Raw genomic sequence first — 17,815 nt, 5'->3', positions numbered from 1 at the left:
TTGTAGTGTAGCGTCAGCCGTCCGCCTGCTGTTTCATGGATATTGTAGTTTTATTTAAGGTGCAACCACTGCCAGTAGGCTACCTGCAGATGTATGAAACACAATTAACACCTGCCACCTTGTAATGAGTCATATTTGTTGGACGCCAATTGAGAAATATATTGAATATTTATAAATCAAATTAATGAAAATTAATAAACAGAAATATTTGTGGGAATATGTAAAAGTGTGTATATGCTACATCTTCACCCTTATGAAGACATGCATTCATGAGTAGGCTATACTGCAAGATATCACTCAAAATCATAGGCCTACACTTGTGTTTGGTAGCTAAATATTGTACAAAATATTAGATTCACTTAAAACTAATGCAATCTAAGACAACAGCCCTGCAATAAAATATACAGTAATCCAAACAAGTGTTCTGTTATTATTGAAACTGTTTTATAGTTTTTAGCTTAATTCAACTTTACTGCCATTTTGTAGGCTGTAGTTGAGTTGTAACCTTTATTGATATACTTGGGGTTGGCAAAATAGTAGAACCACCCATAACACGATACTTTAAATAAATGGATAAATGAATAAATAAATGAAAGTTTCAAAATTCAAACTGAACATTATTACCCCATGGAATGTAGGCCTAAGCCTAAATTTAGTTTCATTGCAAAATTGAAGATAAATGAGCTGGCAATTGAATCATTGCTTTGATTAATCATAAGTTAGACCCTGTGATACAGCAGTAACTATAGGAACTGTGAGGTTGAGAAAAAAAAATCTCAAAAAAGGCTTCTTAGCCAAACAGCTATAAAATTGTAAAACCTTAATTTTATTAGAATTACTAAATTATAAGTTATTAGTTATCTTATAAAATTTTGGAGCATCCAAACTGAAACAGGTCAGGCTACTTGCACCTTAGTTAATTAGCTATGGGTAGCTGAGATTGCACTTTGGCTAAGCTTAACAACACAGAATGGATGCACTATTTTACACATTTCTATGGCACAATCGTTTTAACATAGTGTAACAGGTGTATAAAAAAACCTAAGATTCTAGTTTCAACTCAGTTTTTTTGCAAATGTGTAGTTACTGTATTTTAGCTTTGTAGGGTAGTTAACTTTAATAGCTAGTCTACCATTTCTTTGTTTATTTATTTATTTTTTCTAGCTTTTGTATCATGCCATATGTGAGAACGTTATGACGACGTCGCTACGGTTATCAGACTGAGTTGATTCGCCTATAGACACGAATCTCTGGTCGCCAGGTTACGCTGTTTAACGCTGTGAGCACTTACCATGTTTTTTTTTTAATACTGTTAACGCCCACTTTAGGTGTTGCTCATTTTGCGGAGAGGCAGTTCCATTCATAGAGCTGGTAGGCAGGCAGGCAGACGAAGAGCTGAAGCGGCCAAACAGCCATCAGCGACATACTGGGTGAGCCAAATGATGGTTTCTCACTGAATATACGAGGCCAGGTTAAACAGCACTGTCATTGTCAGCCGTTTCGACATCGGGCATACGCTGAACTAATCCAGAAACCCTCCTCTCAGGAATGGATTTTGAATGTCTTGATTGAATATTGGAGGACCTCTCCTCGACCTGCCGCGGAAATAGACTGACTTCCTAGTCTCCTTACCGCTGCCGCAGAAAGACCGCTCTACTCATCTCAGTAAACCCAGACCATCCGCGGACTACAGACTCGGGCATCTGGACACATCGGAATTGGTCTATCGTCGTTTTCAATACACAAACGTTCCTGTGTGTGTATTTGCTGCCTGTATAATGCCGACACATTTGCGGTTCCGGAGAAGGTCATTCCTTGGGCTTTTATTCCTTTTTTCACTGTCCACCTCCGCATTGTACTTCATCTACTCCGCCCCCGGAATCGGTAAGTCACATCAAATTGATGGTATTATTTGAAATACTCAGACGTTAGGATGAAGTGAGGCTGTTTGCACGGGCTGTTGGGTTATGTGTGACAGCTATCTGCTGAGCCTGGATCTCACCCAATCGATGATGAGACTAAGCTGGATGCTGGAGCTCAATCCTATAATATCCATGCACCTTAACATGGTAATAATAGTGCTACTAATGAGCGTCATGGCGACTATAATCAGGCTGATGTTAGTAGGCCTAACAGCTATGATTATAATGCTTACAGTAACGACTGGTTCCACAAGCAAAATATGATATTTTAGTTTTCATTTTTGGGTTCCTTGTTGAAATTCATAGATTGGTCAAAGTTGACTCATATCAATGTCACAAGCCTCACCCTGTCTGACTCTGTTTTTGGCCTGTCAGAGGTCACATTATGAGTCAAAGATTCATAGGCCTGAGTGACATTTTTGGTGTCAACCTGAGAATAGAGATCACTGATAAACATGTAATTTGCTACACCATCTGCTGCCTCTAAGTCTCATGCAGTTGTTTAATATCGCATGTCGCAAATCCCTCCTATCATTAATTCATTAATGTGCCTTATCATCCCCTCCCCTCTCTTTCTTCGGTCACTCTTTCTCTCTCTCATTATGTGTGGACACCTCAGTCTTAGTACCTCACTCATCCTCTCTTGGAGGCCTTCTAGCTCTGGCCATGGTCCAGTCATCCTATCAGCCTAGATATGTAAGGCCAATAATGCTTGCTGTTTTGGTTAGTATCACCCATGTAATACCCAAACATTAATTACTTTATTGTAGCAAAATGGGAAGAGCTTATCTTGATGTATAGCACTTTTTGTAAACCTGGGACTTTAGCCTGAATCTGTCCTTGACTCTGTGCCAACCAGATCTGTAATAACTTTCCATTGGGTGGATTTAAGAACACTGATGAATGTGCAAATGAACAGCAACAACATGGTTGCCTGTATCCTTATATTTTTGGCAACAGAAGTGGAAAGCTCAAAAGGAAAATGTTTGAGGAAACACGGGCTGTTGTTAAAAGTTGGCTACTCTGACTTTTTCCTATTTACTGTTTAAGCCACTGTTGGTTGGATATCCTGGTGTGCTAGCTTGTTGAGGTTGGACTTCCCTGAAACATTGTTATAGAGTAAATACTCCCACACAAACATTACATTGAGAGGAGACCAATGTCTGAGAGGAGACCAAGTCAAAAACATCTTAATTTCCAACACATTTACAATCAATAGGTATAGGGAGAGAGCCTGTCATTGTTGGAATAGGGGTGGCTCTATGAGCATGTCATACAAGTGTAGCTAAAACATCAAAGAGAAAGCTGGTGCTTCTTACTCATCAAAATGGGTATTGATCCATTCACGCTTTTTACCTCCTGTGGACAACTTAATCAATAATTAAATCAATTCTCATATGGAGAACACATTACTGACAGGAATAGCCAGTGTAAGTCCCAATAATGGAGAGCAATGATTCCTCTAAATGTGAAACAAATAAACAAATAAATTGTTGAGTAACTGGGGTGAAAATAATCCTTCATTTGCTTGTGCACTATTTCTCCAGCTGAACTATTGATGGTGTCTGGTAACTGACTGAGAGCTGTGCTATCCATCCTCCTGGGTGTTGACTATTGTAGGGCTGTAATAGCCACGTGGCTTACTGGGGGTTAGTTCAGAAACAGAACAAGGACCAGCAGCACCAGTCCATTAATTATAAATGGTAACCATGAGCAAGGCGGCTTCTGCTGCTGTTACTAAAAGCTACTGTTTAGTCTTTTACACTTGGGGTGCCTGGGTGAGCTCTAGCAGCAGGCCTGAACAGGGAAATCATTTGGGGGTTGGGGGATGGTGCTTAAAAGTAATAGTTACTATTTTTTGACATCAGGTGATAGGATTTACTCTCTGGTAGTGATATTGATGCATGGACATTAGCTGAGATTTCAGCTCCTGTGGTCAGAGTAGCACCAGTGAGCCCGCACAGTTCGTCAGATAGACAAACGGTAGCATTTAAAACCACAATGCAGCATTAGCATTCGATTTAACCAACCCCAACAGAATACATCATCTTCTGTGTCTCTGTGATGCTTGAATTTCCTCCCAGATTTATTGGTAATGTGGACATATTCAACAAATAAAACAGACACACAATCAGACATACAAGCTGCTTTTTACTGTTGTGGGTGTTTAAAAGTATTGAGGACTGTTTTGTTATGATGCCATTTATCAGCTACTGTTAGCTTGAACTAATGCCTATACATCAGTATTACCTTCAATAAGTAAATCCACTGCTTTAAGAGCAGGTGAAGACACAGATAGTCATCAGAGTGTGGTTCAAAGATGCTAGTGGATCCTTCATTTTTTCTATACACTTGCTACATTCTCCATAAATTAATCCATTAAGAGTGTATAAGAAGCATTTCAACTTTAGCATTCCCTATTGCCATTATTTTCTCGCAGCATAAAACATAAGTTTAATCTCCATATAGCATTAGGCTATACTGTACATCTCATCAAATGGGAGTTTGGGTCACAGCTGCCTTACAGCAGCCACACTTTGAATGCAAGCAGTTTTGCTGAAGGGGGTCATATAGGAGGGGACGCTGCACAGAATTAGCAGAATAATTCAGAGTAAAGAGAGAAACTAGAAAAATGGAGAAGGGCAAGGGGAGGAGGAGGAGGGGGAAATGGCGAAGGAAGGATGAAAGAGATGAGCCGAGCTCCTTTCCTTCTGCTGGTTTGCACATCGGGGAACCCATCCTGAACACCTGAGCAGGGCTTCCTATGATACCCAGGTGGCTTCAGTGTAGAATGCCCCAATTTCACGGCTTAGTCCATTTCTCTCTCTCTCCCTCCCTGTCTGCCTCTATATCTCTTGCTCAGTTTCTCTTACTCCATGTACTCATATGCAACGACACCCCAGCCTCTATGTTGCCCCTGAGCATGGATGCTGACTGATGCAGGCTGGGGATGCAGGGCACAGCTGGGCCTGATTGCAGCAGTTTATTTAATTAAAACATGAGAGGATCCCACTGGAGCGAGAGCTAGGGAAGACACAGGCTCTATTTATAGGTTTGAACACAGATGCAAACACACACACACACACACACACACACATACACACACACACACCTCCACATCCGGGGAGAGCAAGGAAGACAAGAAGCCAGGTGCTTCCCTTTGTCTCCAGAGACCAGGCTCATGCTATCATCTGAATGGTGTGTAGGTGGATGGGTGTAAGGCTTGTGTACATCTGTCTGTAATATATCTTAGCGAGCACCTGATATATTTCTAGGTGTGGCATGCTGACAGCCAGTACAGAGTCTTGATGGTGTTTTTGAAGTTGCATCACAGAGTGAAACAATGCAGACACATAACATGTAAGGAATGTAGAGATCTACCAGGGTTTGAAAGTAGCTTTAAAAAATTGTAAATAGTTTGTCAAAGAGTTCAAAGGTGAGAAAGGAGTTGCCGCCTTTGCTCAACAACAAAGCACTTGCTCACAGACGTAAAAAGGCTTTTATATAGTTATTAATCAGACATTTGGCATTTGAAACAACTTTATGGTACCTTAAGGTCATCAGTTTGTTGACACCCACACATGGCCTCATCTCCATGTCATCCTATACATGGAAACGGAATGGGGGTGGGGACTACCAGTAAGTACATGTCTCAGAAGAAAATGATAGCCAGTGTCTTTGGATGTAAGCACCCCCCCCCCCGCCTCCCGTCGCTGTCTCACATCCAGGAAGTAATTGTAGATCTGCAAGTGTCATGTCTTCAGGCAGGTCTGGTTTATGTACAAACATTGTGCTGAGAATAAGCAATGATCAACATACTATTTGCAGCCCAGTGCAAAGTTGTCTGGCCCTTATTTTCAGACTTTTGAGAATATGATAAATATGGTGTGAAGAAGTCATCGGTGTGGAAAGTATGTTATCATAAAACGAGATTTACAAAATATAAAGGAGCTGACAAAATAGTATTTACTTCCTCGGATGTTTAAAATGGCTCACCTAAAAATGCATAAACCAACTGAAAAAGCCATGTGAAGCTCAGTGTTTGACTGCTAAACTAAACCATCCCATAATGTTCCTACTCTGCTTTTAGAATAATATTTTCAATTGAATCTACAGTATATGCCCTTTGACTAAAATAGTGAAAGATACTTGGTGAAAACTGAGTGCAAACTAAACCTAAGTGTTATAAATTAATGGTGCGTTCCTAGGTTTAGTACGTCAATGTATTCTCTTGGAATAATGGAGGTGTATCTTTCCTTTTGCTAAATACTTTTTAGCTTTGTATCTGTGCTGCCTTCTGGTATTTCAGCCTTTTGCAGTTTATGGCCCATAAAAGCACTCCATAATGCAGTATGTGACTGCTGATGGTTGAAAAAAATGATTATTTTTGGTACTTAAGGGTTATTGCGCAGTTACATAGATATTGCAATGCATCATATTAGACTTTCTTGCAGTATATTACCAATTGCAGAAACTGTCTGAATAGTTGTATTGTCATCATCAAAAAATATCAGGATACTGTCATGGCATGAGTTCTCCTGTGATGCCTGGCCCCACTGTAAACGTTTTCCATTCAAATCTAGTTAGTTTGATAATTAAATGTTAAATGCTGTCTCTGTCTTCCTACCTTGCTTGAATGGATTCATTTGTCTAGATAAGCAGAAGGACCATGTTTTTGATTTGTGCTTGCCTACCTTGCTAACTCCTAATGGCACTGTGCTTTATTTCTCACCACTACTGGGCAGACTGCTCTCTATCCACTGTGCTTCAGACAAAGCTGTTTTCCCAGAGCAGTTTTTACATTTCCTCTGGCCACACCCACCAAGCTGTGTACGAGTGTGCACATATGATTGTCCATCCACCCCTGTGTGTTTTTGTTTGTGCAGCCACTTCCTGCCGAGCCAACTTTTCAGCGTAACAATGAGTGGCCTCCTTACCCCCAGGAATATTTGAATCCTAATTTGAGTAAAAACTGGCACTTGAGGTAGAAAGACATTAAAGTGGGAATGTGCTTGTAAAGATCAGACAGATTATGTTTGCTGCTATGCAGTTTTGTGCTTTGCATTAGAAGAAAATGAAAAAGTCCACATGTAGTTAACCTTGGCCTAGAGTCTCTGCAGGGGGGGCAGTGTGGATGACCAGGAGAAAAAAGAAATGAAACTAAGTTGAATCAATACAGCTATTGTGACTCCTGTTTGTCCTGTAGCTTATTTCAGTAAAAATCTACATGGATCCTTTTTCATGATTTGCTTCCCCTTTCATTGTTAATGATCCCCTATCATTGTTAATAATTGATAATTGTGTGTTTGTTTGTGTGTGTGTGTATGTGTGTGTGTGTGTGTGTGTGTGTGTGTGTGTGTGTGGGTGGGGAGGGGGCATGGCAGAAAAAGTTTGAGAACCACTGGCCTAGATTTTTCACGTTTGTGACAACACAGTGTAGATGCTGCCCTATTACCCAGGCCAGCTTAATGGGGGTAAATCATTAACTTTGCTGAGGAGGAAGAGATGGTGTTTAACTTACTGCAAATGGAACTTTTGTTCATCATGCTAGAAGGATTAGTTAAATCTGCACTGTTGGATTAATAAACAGCTCTCTACTTTTTACGTCCTGTAGTTTAACTAAGTCTTGTAAAGTTGGTGTCCTTCACAAAGTTCATAGGCATCAAAAAAGATGGCATAGTTGGTGGTAACCATAGTGCTCATCATTGGCCAGACTCCAGCACAGATCCACTTGCTGTGGTAATAGTGGTGTCTGTGTTTGTGCACTGCAGTGGAGAGTGAGTGTGTTTGTATTCATGCACGTACGAGTGTAGAAGTGTCTACGGAAAGTACAGGTTGGTGTCAAAGGGAATACTTCTGCCCATGTGTGCTTGGTGGGCCTGCTGCTTCTGTGCTGATGCTGATGTATTAATGCAGTCATGCTTCTCTGGCACACTTAAAGCCATCCATCTCTGGTTCTCAAGGCCCACTAGAGTGCTACCCTCCCAACCTTCTTCTGCTGCTTAATTGATCCATCCATTTAGTTCAGTCCAGCCAGCCTCCTAAGGCTAATTTCCAGAGGCTATCTGGATAGTCAGGGTGAAATATTAACTTGGTGCCAAGCTGCCTCAGATAGATTCCATTGTGAATAAACAAGCATGCTACATAGTTAAATGATAAAGCCTCTCTTTTTAACTTCTGTAGAGTTCTTCAGCCAAAGAGAAAATTGAACATCTTTGATTTAGTAAAATCAGAATGAAAGGAGAAACATAGAAAGCTGGATACCCAGCAGTTCAAGCGCTGAAATTCCTCTGGCTGGAGCACTTGAGATCTGGCATTTGACATTTTCACTGCAGTTGCTATGGTTCCCTAAGGGCTTGTTCCTATCGAGGACTGACTCCTTTTTATTGTCACGGCAACCACAGAAACATGCCATCCTTGTTCCCATGATGATCTGGGTGACAACAAATCCCAAAGGACACAGTCATTACAGTTGTCTTGAGACAGAGCCAAGGACTGTTTCTTTGTCTGGGACATCCATCGGCTGTAAGCAGGTCATTACAACTAGTATAAATAACTTCAAAGGATGGCAGATTTTTCTTGCTCTTTACCGCTGACAGGTCAGAACAACACTTGGTAGTCTGTTACAACGCTGTATTTTAAATGTGAGCGCACAGTCTGAGGACATGTGTCTCTAAATACTCTACTAACAAAGGAATTTAGTTAAACATCAATAGAGTGGGAGTTCATTGCACCTTGTGAGTCGGAGTCACGAGCAATCACAAACACACACACACACACACACACACACACACACACACACACACACACACACACACACACACACACACCTACTGTACACTCCAAATATGGTTTACTAGAATATGCAGAGACACTGACTGTTTCCCTAAAAAGGACATGGATTATATAACTATTTTGATTGTGACACTGTAAAATCTAAAACATTCTTTCCTCTGTTATTGCAGCATACAAGAGACACTGAGTTCTTTCTTTTGTCTGTACACCTGGCTTATGGAGGAAACTGCTTTAGCCAACATTTTCAAAACAGTTCATTGTATATTTGTGGATATTTGTAATTGCCTTAGCTAATAGCAGGAAAGAAGAGATTAGTCTAACTTCAAAAGCAATAACATGCTATGCACAGATCCATTTAGGTTCAGGTTTGAACCCATGCTTTAGACCGGTTGTTGCAGATGCATTGTAATGTTTATTTGGTTACCTGGTTATAAACAAGCAAGCTCTATATGAGTCTGCTGTTCAAAGTGAATAGTTTCGCATCACCGTTGTGCTTCACAGAGTAGTGCTTCTGCAAACATTGAACTGATTGAAAGACAAACCTCATGAACTTTAGTGTGGGTATTAGGGTTTGGCCATATTTTTTAAAATTTCCAACCAGCCACCGTCAGTCCAACACCTGGTGGTATTTTCACACAGGTGTGTACAGTCTGTTTGAATAAATTTGCCTTCACCTTATACTCTGTCATCTGGTGTCTATAATGTGAAAATCTAATTTTACTGAAACATTAGATCCTGTAGGTTAATATTCTTCAATTAAACATAATACATCACCTTGAGGCATTTGATAATCAATAAACTGTAAAGAGGCTAAACAGCTGTCACACACTATTTGAAAAAGTCAGATGGTATTAGATGAAGGCCTCCTCTGCTTGCAGCTTCCAAGTGAACAAACAGATGGGGATAACGTACGCTATTAAATGATCATGGTGAGCAATCTCACATACTTTTTTTGGTGTAGTCCTCAAATATGATTTATAAATGCTTTCCAGAACCAATCAATTTGAAAGCAACCACTAAAGATGGCATTTAGTCACTCCCCTGTTTAGTGGAAGACAGAAAACAGTGCAAGAAGAACATGCGTAACCCCATTGCCCAACCCCAACGGCCAGTTCCTGTTAGTACATGCTTTGAATTGTGGTTTACAGCTTAATTATTTACCAAGACCGTTAAATTAGCAAAAATGAAATGGAAAAAATCACCACCCAAAAATCAATGGACTCAGCTAGTTTCCAATAGTCGATTTATTCAAAAACTAGACAAAATTAATGTTGACAAAAATCTTTCCATTACATCTAATCGCCCAGCCGTAGTGGGTATGTCTCCCTTTACTAAAGAGGCAGGGTATATTTCGTGAGCAACACCCACCCCTGATTTTATGATTCATTTACCTATTTGGCCTACCCTGTCAATTAAATAGTCACTCCTTTATGGAAAATTCTAGACATCCAAGCGCTTGCAGATATTAAATCTCTTCATGTCACTGTGTTTATTGAAGGCATTTCTACTGTTCTTGTTTAAATAGTCAACCACAACAATCCTCTTTCAGCTCGTCAAATACTTAAAGTAAAAAAATAAAAAGGTGCAATGCAGGCACATTACTCGATGGGTTCTCTATCCTCTTGGCTTTTTACTGGCTAAAGTGATACTTCTTTGGCATGGACAGGCAAAGTGCTGAACCTTTAATCCACTTCCCTTTTCATTTTAAGAGTTTCCCACATATTTCGTAGCTTCTTCAATTTTGATATTGTCAGATAACCTCATCTTCCCTTAATCTAAGTATATCTTAATATGTTCTTAATATAGGTATTGTAACTGGAATGGAACTCTGTTTGGCCTACCTGTAGAAAGACATAGCAACCATAGGGGATCAAGAGATGATCCCTATGCACATAGCAACCCTACCCTTATGTCTTATACTATTGTCTGTAAGGTGACCCATGTCCAACCCCTATAGTCTGGATATTTGATGACAGATGGTGGAGCTGAGTGCAGTGGAGGTGAGGGGGGTGAAGGTGTACCAGTGTTTAGATGGAGAGTTGTGAGTCATTTCAGAGGCAGACTGAAGGTCTTGTGTTGAGGCACTAATCATTTATGTAACCTAATCATCCATCAGGAGAATCCCAGTCTTTGTTGACCTGGTGTGGGCCTCCTTTTGTTATTGACACTGTTACCATGGTTACTTTGGTCATGTGGGCAGTCAAACTGTAACTTGTGATAAGCCGCTGCTCAGCAGTGATGATGCCAGACAGGCTTAATCCAAAAGGCAATGTTTGTAACAAATGTTGATGATCGGTGGAGTGGTGCTGATGTATCATGATTATGCTGACTGCAACCGTTTAAAGTTTGCCCAAAATAAATGTTTAATGAAAGCAAGTATACTCTGTCTAAACTTTACCTCTGGCCAGGTGCAGACAGCCTGTTGTTTTCCATAGTGACCACACACATTTTTGTGTTGCCTTCACTTTTTTCACATTTTGTTTTGTTGCAGTCTTATGCTAATAAAAAAAAAAATTCCCCTCATCAGTTCTTCACTCAATAATGACAAAGCAAAAAAGAGAGTTATAGACTTTTTTGCACATTTATTAAAAAGGAAAAACTAAAATATCACATTGACATAAGTATTCAGACCCTTTGCTATGACACTTGAAATTCAGCTCAGGTGCCTCCCTGATCATCTTTGAGATTTTTCTACACCTTGATTGGAGTCCACCTGTGCTAAATTTAGCTGCTAAGACATGATTATATATACCATGACTATTTATACCTATACCCATATCAGAGCAGAAACCAAGTCATGAGGTGGAAGGAACTGCCTGCAGCAATCAGAGACAGGATTGTGTCAGGCCACAAATCTGGGGAAGGCTGGAAAAAAATCAGCTGCATTGAGGCTTCCCATGAGCATGATGGCCTCCATAATTCTTAAATGGAAGAATTGTGGAACAACAAGGACTCTTCCTAAAGCTGGCTGCCCAGCTAAACTGAGCAATTGCGAAGAAGGGCCTTGGTAAGACAGGTGACCAAGAACCTGATGGTCATTCTGGCTGAGCTCTGAGATCTGGTGTGATGTGATGGGAGAAACTTCCAGAAGGACAACTACTTCTAAGCCATGTCTGATTTCCTCCAGACATGATGCTTAGAATTGTGGCCGAACAGCTCAATCTTTGTTTCATCAGACAAGAGAATCTTGTTCCTCACAGTCTGAGAGTCCTTTAGATGCCTTTTTGTAAACTCAAAGCAGCCTTCAAGGATGGGTCTTTCACTAAGGAGGGGCTTCTGTCTGGCCACTCTGACATAGAGCCCAAAACGGTGGAGTGCTGCAGTGATGGTAGTCCTTCTGAAACTTTCTCCGATCTCCACACAGGATCTCTGGAGCTCAGCCAGAGTGACCATTGGGTTCTTGGTCACTTACCTTGGCTTTTGTTCTCTTTCCAAGGCCCTTCTCCCCTGATTGCATACAGCTGCAACATACCAAAATGTGAAAAAAGTGAAAGGGTCTAAATACTCCGAATGTACTGTTGAAGAACCTTTTTTTTAATGGCGGAGTTTGCTACAGTTACTCAAACTTCATTCTTTTTCAATGTCTCAGACAGTATCAAAAATATTGCTACAGAATAACTGAATTATTTATAACCCTCTCCCTATTGTATCACTTTGATACTAACATTTGTTGTTATTTTTTAAGTTATATTTGTATTTATTTATGTAGTTGACTGCACATGGGAATATTCAAAGACTCAGTGATGCTGGAAAAAAGTAATACAAAATTATCTGCAAATGTTTCTTTGTAAATGCCCCTGTTGCCTTCCCTGTGAAGAACCACATCATTGATAAAAAAAAAAAAACGAAGCCCATGGCTATATTTAAACGATAGGTTTAATTTTTTTTCACATCTGTCTTAACACAATACTCACCTACCTAAATGAACATGGAAACAGATATCGATTGCTGTAATCGTTCCTGCTGTCCATACTGACCATGAAGGGATCCTCTTTTAATGTAAGTGATGAGGGACAAAATCTGCAGTCATTCTTCCATGGAAAAATAGATTTTAAACTTCAGTTGAAGCTAATGAGCATGAGCAGTCTCATTTATTCAAATCAAATTGGGATCTTCGGAGTTACTTTCTCTTTTAGTGTGTAATACCCTTGTCATGGACAGAGTTTCCTGTTGAAGCCACAGAGGAGGGAGGGTAACACAAAAGGAATTTCCTACTCAGGACTAGAACTTCCCCTCGATTTGGCTACATCGGTCTTCTGAGGCTTTATATTCACTTCTCTAGCTGCCATAGAATAAAAACTGTGGGTTTTGACCCTCATCTCTTGCATTGGAATAAAATTTGGAAGGGCTCTCTTCAGGGTCAGTATGGAATATTTGTCAGCAAAGCGAAAGCAGCAAATATTTGTTTTCATTTCTGGAAAACCAGGATCTGCTGGATATTTACAAATGTTGGTTGTAGAAAAATTCCTCTGAATACTAGGAATCAAAATCTAACGTAATTATAATCTGAATCCATATTACAGATGTCCACCATCTTTCAGACATGGAATGTTATCTCTGTGTCATATATCTTTTATGTATTTTTAAACCTCATAAATACACACAAAAAAGGCTATGACTGCATAAACAGAACAATAGGGGCTATGCTGGTGTGGCTGTGTTGGCATGACTACAGTATGTACTAACCACTAAATCCAGATTGAGGTTTTACCAGATGCCAAAACACTGCACAGTAGATTCTACTCCTTTTAGGCAGGATTTTTCAACTCTGGAAAGTTATCACAGCAGCTTCTGTCTGCAAGTTGCACAGCACACTGCTAGCAATGGTAGTACATGCTACAATGTCCTCTACCTGCAATGCGGGCTTGCATCTATTCGACTGGGCACTGTAGCGTTCTGCCAGATGACACTGCATACTGGGTCTTTTAGCTGACCCCTCTGTGGTGGCCCCCCACCACCACCACCACCACCACCATGCCAATGAAGTGGCCCCTTAGATATTTGAAGCACTTATGTTGTCAGTCTAAACACAGCCTAACTGACACTGTGAATATCATGATGCAACCCTCTATTACACACCTGCCTCATTCTCAGGTATCCAGAGCAACACTTAAGGTTGGCCATAGCAGCAATGCAAACAATTAGCACAGAACCCACACTGGAGCTTTGTTAGAAAGCTCCTCTAATAGAACCTCAGGAGGGCAGCTTAGTTGATTAACAAAGCATAGCTGTGGCTGGAGCTGATTTACAGCCACTCTATAATGATAGCACAAATCCAATGAGTGCTAATTACCAGCTGCTTTTATATTATACTTGGCTGTTGCCACTAAGAGTGGAAGCTACGTGGTGAGGTGGCAAGATGAGACACCATTCATTAGATCTTGAGGTAGAGTTAGCTGAAACAGTGCAAGCTGCACAAAAATCACTTTAAGAGACTGAAATGATGATTGGATGTTGAGAAACTATTCATTTCAAATCAATTAAAGAAAGCTAATGGCTTTCTTGTAACAGACTAGAAGTGGTTCTTATTACTGTGCTATTTTCAGTCAGAGAGATCTTCCTCCTGCTTTTGACTGTACTCATTCATCTAGTGTTCCTCACGCTGCATGTCAAAATCCAACATCACCTCTATTGTTGCATGCACATCAAACTTAACTTTATGAGGGACTTGCTCTTCCTGTAAAATGTGTTTGTTTTTTTTTTTATTTATGAATTTCTGTAGAATCCATGTCATGGCCTGGATTCATGTTGGCACATACGAATCAATTTGAACTTCCTTTATCAGTTTATCACCACGTCCAGTTGTTTATGTAAGTGAATTAAAGTAACAAACCCTCTCTCTCATGAAATAATGACTGCACCAACTGCAGCTACCAAGCTTGCACAATTTGTTAATATTTATTTTCAATCAATACATCCAGTATAATACAACACAATACTGGGTTGCATGGCTTATACTATTTAGCGTATACTATTTTTACTAAACAATTTACTTACTCCTAATCTTTTCCCAAGAACAGTCACCTGGCAGCTTATGTTTAAATTAAGCAGAATAAGGTTTTAATTTAGCATTAGCCAGATTAGCTGGTGTCCAGCAATGATTTAGGTGTGTCCTTAAACTACAGTGTTGTGCCAATTTATGTACTTGCATGTATGTAATAGAGAAGAAGCATTTAAGGACAGCAGCCTTATACAGTTGTATGCAAAGGTGTTGGCACCCCTGGGCAAATTACATATTGTGTTGAATTTTGAAGTGAAAGAAAGTAAATACATCCCCTGCAGCAAACAGAAATGAAAAACTAATAGATGTTGTAAATGATATTGACACTGTATTCTTCAGATGTTAATGCATTATTACGATTTCTCAGGAACTTAAAAAATACAAAAAATTAAACAGTAATTGTGACATTTGCAAAGATTTTGGGTACCCTTCTACTTTTGAAGTCGCAGAACTTCGTTAACTCGTTAGGCCTTAATTGACCCATGACAACCTGTAAGGCAGGTCAAGAACTGTCATTAGGAATTGTCAGCTGATGATATGTTCAAGAGCTGATTCTCTGAGTCTTTTCCCTAGGGAAGGGTATGTGTGGTTTTTCTGCATCTTGCTCAACTATATGTAGCAACTGTGGCAGTGTGATATACTAGCTGCCTGCTCTGGCCCATTTGTTCAGTCAACAGGAGTAACCTCCAGCTGTGAGAAGACCTCATCTTTCTGCTGGGGGCGGGGATAGGAAAATAGAGCGAGCAGGAGAAAATAGGCAGAGGCAGTATGGCGTGTGAGTGTGTGTGGTGGGTGTTCTTAGAAGCTTGTGTGTTGGTGTGCATGTCTGTACCTGTCTATGTATTTCCTTCTCTACGCCACATGAACCACTGCAATAACACAAGAATGCCCTGGACAGCTGCCAATTATAAAAGCAGACGGAAATGAGCTGGCGGAAAGGAGTGACGAGAGGCACTCCAGAAACTCACCAGGCACACAACTAACTGTCACTTACTGGAAGCTTCATGATTTGGGCAGGACTTGTGCAATAGTTGTTACAAAGTATTACTGGGATGGGGTTTACTGGTTTCAACATGATTGTGCATAAGTTGATGTAGTAATAAATCCTACTCTTTTTGAAAGAGCAGGTTTTGAAAAGATGAAACAGGGCAGGGTTAGCAAATAAAGTCTTAGGTAAGTGAGAGGATGAATAACTGCTGCAAGACGGGAAGCAGCAAGGACATGAGAAGAGACTGAAATTAATCAAGATCAGGATTGATTTAATGACCTGCAGTGTAGTTGCATTTGGCAGGAGCTGCTCAGAGATGTAACCTGCAGTTTCTGTCCTTCTCCGCACTCTTGTCTATTTAAGAAAAAAATGTAATCAAATAGGCCTGTGGAGCAGCAGTGGACAGGGAGGGAAAGCAGGAGAGAAAGAGGGTGGGTGGGGGTGACGGTTGGGGGTTCACCACCACCTGTAAGCACACTTACTACAGCAGCCAAGAGCCACTGGAAAACCACCCAACAAGCCAGACAAGCTACTTAGATCCTCGTTGTTCCTCATCAGTGTTCCTATATGCAACTGCGTCTGTCTACTCTGTGAAGTTTGAGTGCTGAAGATTTAAAATTGTATCTAAAAAATTTTCATTCAGCAGCTGCATATTATGCAAAAAAAACCTGGAAGCTATGACCCTCGATGAGTAATCATGCCCCCCCCCCACCGCTTTACTCATCCCACACAGAACTGAAAAGGCTGAATGCTACTCCAGGAAACAAAAAGTGAATGAAGCACAGAACAAGGAGTACTGATGGTCACATACTTGCAAAACAACTTACAACCTGCAAAAACGTGGATTCCGTGGAAACAATTTGTGAACACGACATTGATGCGTCATCAAGTTTCCAGTAATATCGCAAACTTGTAATCAGTTGCTTAATTGCACATCTGGCAGTTACCAAGTAACATTACTCATTTTGAGGTGTGTTTCTTGCCACCTGGCGACTGTACAAACTCCCTGTGTCTATGTTCTGTGTGATGCTGAGCAGTGTACAGTGGTTGAAAATGAGAGTCGTGAGAGTGAACCAATGTAAGATGATAAAAATAAGATCACAAAAACAAGATGACAATTGTCTGTAGGCTGTAGCTTCATCAGTACAAACGACCTCTGTCGCATTGTTGAAACATTGTCCTTTATTATACTGTTATCACGAAAATATTGATTATAGCCACTTTAATCTTGAAAAATTCATTTCAATTTAGCAGCGGCAACAGTTGCATTTATAAGCAAAGGTAGATGATCATAGTATGATCATCTACTATTGCAGATGACACCTTGATAGCACCCAGATAGCACCTCAGCCAAAACGATGTTCTAGTTTTTCAGTATTCATTATCAATATTTGGTGTGACCACCCTTTGCCTTTAAAACAGCACTAATTACAACTGCACACAATATTACAAGGTACTTGGCAGGTAAGTTGTTCCAGACTGACTCAAAGATCAGAGCTGTGTGGGGGCCGGACCATCTGTGGGAGGAGTCCTTGTTCTTCTTGTCGGTGAAGATGGTTCATTATGACTCTGTAGCTGTATGTTTGAGGTCACTGTCATGTTGGAGGATGAATCTCTCTCTCTCTCGCTCTCTCTCTCTCACTCACACACACACACACATACATATGCACAATCTGTCTGTCTCCCACTCTTCATCTCTCACTTTCCCACCCTCAGATCTGTTTTCCAGTATTTGCTTGCAGCAGAGCGAAAACAAGGGGTCCTGGCACCACTGTGTCGTTTATGTAATTCTCCTCGCAGCGTCTGGTCCCTGTGTTTCTCTGCCATGTAGTAGCTCGGCAGACATAGTGACTCAAGGGAGGGTCACACATGCACAGAAATGGGCGGATATGCGCACACAAACACACACACACACACTTGGGACAGCAGAGCAGAAGGAGGGGCAGAGTGTCTAGTGCAAGACCAAAAATGAACTCAAACTAGACCTCATGCTGTCCCTGCTGGCATGTGTTAGTGTAGGCTGTGTCTGAATGCGATATGCTATTTGGGAAGCCCCCCTCCCACACTATACATTTTCCATTACGTGTCATCATGGTATATTATATCTTC

The 17,815-nt window shown here is 40.6% G+C and overlaps 1 protein-coding gene across 1 annotated transcript in view; it reads left to right on the top strand.

Moving 5' to 3' along the window:
* The first annotated feature begins 1,390 nt into the window (after window positions 1-1,390).
* The window catches only part of LOC111217357 (beta-1,4-galactosyltransferase 5-like), a 29,725-nt gene continuing 13,300 nt past the window's right edge, over window positions 1,391-17,815 (top strand). The window contains exon 1 of the mRNA XM_022739183.1: window positions 1,391-1,884. Coding sequence (XP_022594904.1) covers window positions 1,779-1,884 — 106 coding nt within the window. The 5' untranslated portion in view covers window positions 1,391-1,778. The remainder of the gene's footprint in view (window positions 1,885-17,815) is intronic.

The sequence above is a fragment of the Seriola dumerili genome, unplaced genomic scaffold (assembly GCF_002260705.1).
Source record: "Seriola dumerili isolate Sdu_G_001 unplaced genomic scaffold, Sdu_1.0 BDQW01000043.1, whole genome shotgun sequence".
Taxonomy (NCBI): domain Eukaryota; kingdom Metazoa; phylum Chordata; class Actinopteri; order Carangiformes; family Carangidae; genus Seriola; species Seriola dumerili.
Note: the sequence above shows the minus strand (reverse complement) of the source record. Positions and strands in the feature narration are given on the sequence as shown.